The sequence below is a fragment of the Belonocnema kinseyi genome, chromosome 7, assembly GCF_010883055.1.
Source record: "Belonocnema kinseyi isolate 2016_QV_RU_SX_M_011 chromosome 7, B_treatae_v1, whole genome shotgun sequence".
Taxonomy (NCBI): domain Eukaryota; kingdom Metazoa; phylum Arthropoda; class Insecta; order Hymenoptera; family Cynipidae; genus Belonocnema; species Belonocnema kinseyi.
The window spans coordinates 83,719,568-83,722,431 of record NC_046663.1 but is presented as its reverse complement, the minus strand read 5'-3'; the positions used below and the strand labels follow the sequence as shown (position 1 = coordinate 83,722,431).

General features: G+C 32.6%; 1 protein-coding gene across 1 annotated transcript in view; it reads left to right on the top strand.

Moving 5' to 3' along the window:
* The window catches only part of LOC117176535, an 806,951-nt gene extending 804,093 nt beyond the window's left edge, over window positions 1-2,858 (top strand). The window contains exon 21 of the mRNA XM_033366790.1: window positions 1,198-2,858. Within this exon, the coding sequence (XP_033222681.1) occupies window positions 1,198-1,421 (224 nt within the window). The 3' untranslated portion in view covers window positions 1,422-2,858. The remainder of the gene's footprint in view (window positions 1-1,197) is intronic.
* The last annotated feature ends 6 nt before the right edge of the window (window positions 2,859-2,864 follow it).

The window sequence follows — 2,864 nt, the reverse complement described above, 5'->3', positions numbered from 1 at the left end:
TACAAAATGTTTAATATTCAAGCTAAAAAGACGAATATCATGAAAAAAGTTGATTTTGTAACCCAAAAATATGAATTTTTAACAAAAAAGTTAAATTAACAAGCAAAAAATATGAATTTACTACCCAAAACGAATTTTTAACAAAATAGTTGAATTTTTATACAAAGAAATGAATCTTTAATTATAATGATGAATTTTTAACCCACCAAAGAAATATTCTAGCAAAAAAAGACAAAATACATGAATTTTTACCCAAAAAAAATGTTTAACAAAAAATAGAATAGTTAAATTTTTCGCTAGAAACATCAATTTTCAATTGAATAAATTTTTTTAACCAAAAAGGTGGAGTTTCAACCAAAAGAAATTACTTTTCTACCAAAAAAGACGATTTAAAGAAAAACGTCAAATTTTCGACAGAAAAAAATGACATATTTACCGACATAATTCAAATTTTAATCTAAAAAAGTCTAGTTTCTAGCAAAATAAATGGATTTTTAACTAAAAAAGTTAAATTTTCAAGCAAAAAATGAAGTTCCATTTTCAGTTAAAAAATTGATGTTTATTTTTAAAAAGCAAATTTTTAAGAAAATAGATATAATTTCATCGAAATAAATAAATTATTAACTAAAATAATGAATCTTTAACAAAAAAGTAATTTTAAATCAAAAATAGAATAGTTACATTTTTAGTTGGAAAAATTAATTTTTAATAAAAGAAACGAATTTTCAACAACATATTTATATTTTTAACGAATTAAATAGAGTTTTTAACCAAAAAGATGGAGTTTCAACTAAAGAGATTACTTTTCTACTTCTTGAATATACTGTTGCTAAAAATTCAAACGTTTTGTTGGAAAAATTATCTTTCTGGGTTGAAAATACGTCTGTTTTGTTAAAAATTAATCTTTTTTGGTAGAAAATAAACCTCCTAAAATGAAAAAATGATCTGTTTGGTTATCCAAATTATCTTTTTCCAATAAAATTACGTCTCACGTTTGAGCATAGTTCTAAGGGACAGGTTCAGCGTAAAACAGTACTTCTCCCGCATCTACTTCCCTCTTCTTATTTCCTCTCCAGGGCAAAAAGTATATTAGACTGACACCTGCCCGAAACTGAAAGGCTGCAAAAAACCTAAAATCATTTCTTATATATTATTGGTTCTGAAAATCCAAGGACATAATTGAACTTTTCTTTACAGAAAGCGGAATCATTGCCGACATCTCCATCGTTTCCGATGATAGCGGCGACGGAACCGACAGAAGTCATTGGAACTCAACCTTGGAAAGTCCAACGTCGCAAATGCCGGCAAGTTCCACGCCTCTTCAGTCACCCATTAGCCCAACTTCGACAGCAGTTACCTCTCCTTCTTCATCAGAGACCCATCTCACCCCATATGATCAAGACATGTCCATCAATCTCTGAGTACCGCCACATTTAGTCGATGGAGACGTTTCTCAATACCAGGTCCTTTTCGAAAGCACTGTTTAAACTTTAAATTCGAAGGTCTGCCAACCACAAAGAGAAACGAGATCAAATTTTTAGTGTCGTCTTTTTTAAACGAAGAATGAAGAACGTTATTCCCGAAAGTTTCCGGTTGCTGTCCACTGAAGAGTTAGTTAGTCTTCGCGTGTTGAAAGTCTTCGCCAGCTTTTTTAAAAAGTAGATGAATATTTTCCTGTAATATTTTCATCGACACGCCCAAGAAAATTTCAAGCTCGGGATCAGCGATCTGGATACGTTTCACCGCAGGAACGAATTTAATTTAAAATTGGCATTCCTGAGTAGAACAAATGTGATGATTTGATTTTTCTCTTCACTGCCCGACCTTTGATTTTGCGACAGCGAATTCCGAAGTCTTCTCAATTTTAGGATTAATTTCGAATTGATTCACTCGGGAATGACAATCCAACGCGCATACCACTCTGTGATATAATGTAATATTAAAGGTTTATACAACAATTATAATATAACCGATAGCTTATATTATTTCCAGAATATATGTATATCGAATATGTAATATTATGTATTCTTACGTCAAGTCATTTGTACAACTTTTTTTATCGTCTATATCTAACCTTGATAATTACCTAAGTTTTTATATTTAAGTAAGCTCATCTTAAGGCAGTCCACACCCCATTATTTTTCGTATTTTTATACAGATGTTTTTGGCGACCTTTGCCACGATCGAGGTTCCTGTCCCTATTTTTGCCCAGCATGAATCTGAGAACCGCGATTGATCCTGCATCTTCTGATCCATTTTTGAAAAATTGTAACAAACTTCGGAAATTGTACGTTTCCAAGTCGGTCGCGTAGCCATTTTTATTGCCACGGTCTGCCAAGATATTGCAAACAATATCTCGTGGAGAGTGACCGAAACAGATCTTATTTTCTACCCGATCGAATCTTTTGATTTCAAGTACCCAAGACTTGTAGTCTCATAGAATCATAGAGAGAAGTTACAGCGAGCTTTGACACAGTCTAATGCACCCTAAAGTATACATACACACCAGAAACTTGCTGTACGTACCAATGACTTTTATACCTACTTTTATCTTTCTGTCGATATCTTTAAAAAAGCCTGTTCTCTCCTTTACATTAAGTTTATCACTGAATTCGAATCAAGACTCACGAGCCATAAATCGGTGCAACCCGGCTGCAAAAAAAAACCTCTTCTTCGAAAGTAAATTCGAGCTCTCAAGTGTACATGACTTCTATTTTCTGCAGATTTTCGTCGCTCGATGTTTTCTACTTTCGAAAAAGGGGTTTGGAAGGAGAATGTAATAGTAGCAGTCATAACAAAAAGAAGAAGAGTATCTTTCCAAGATATGCCGATAGTCACTTTATCCCTAATTCTCCTTAGATATT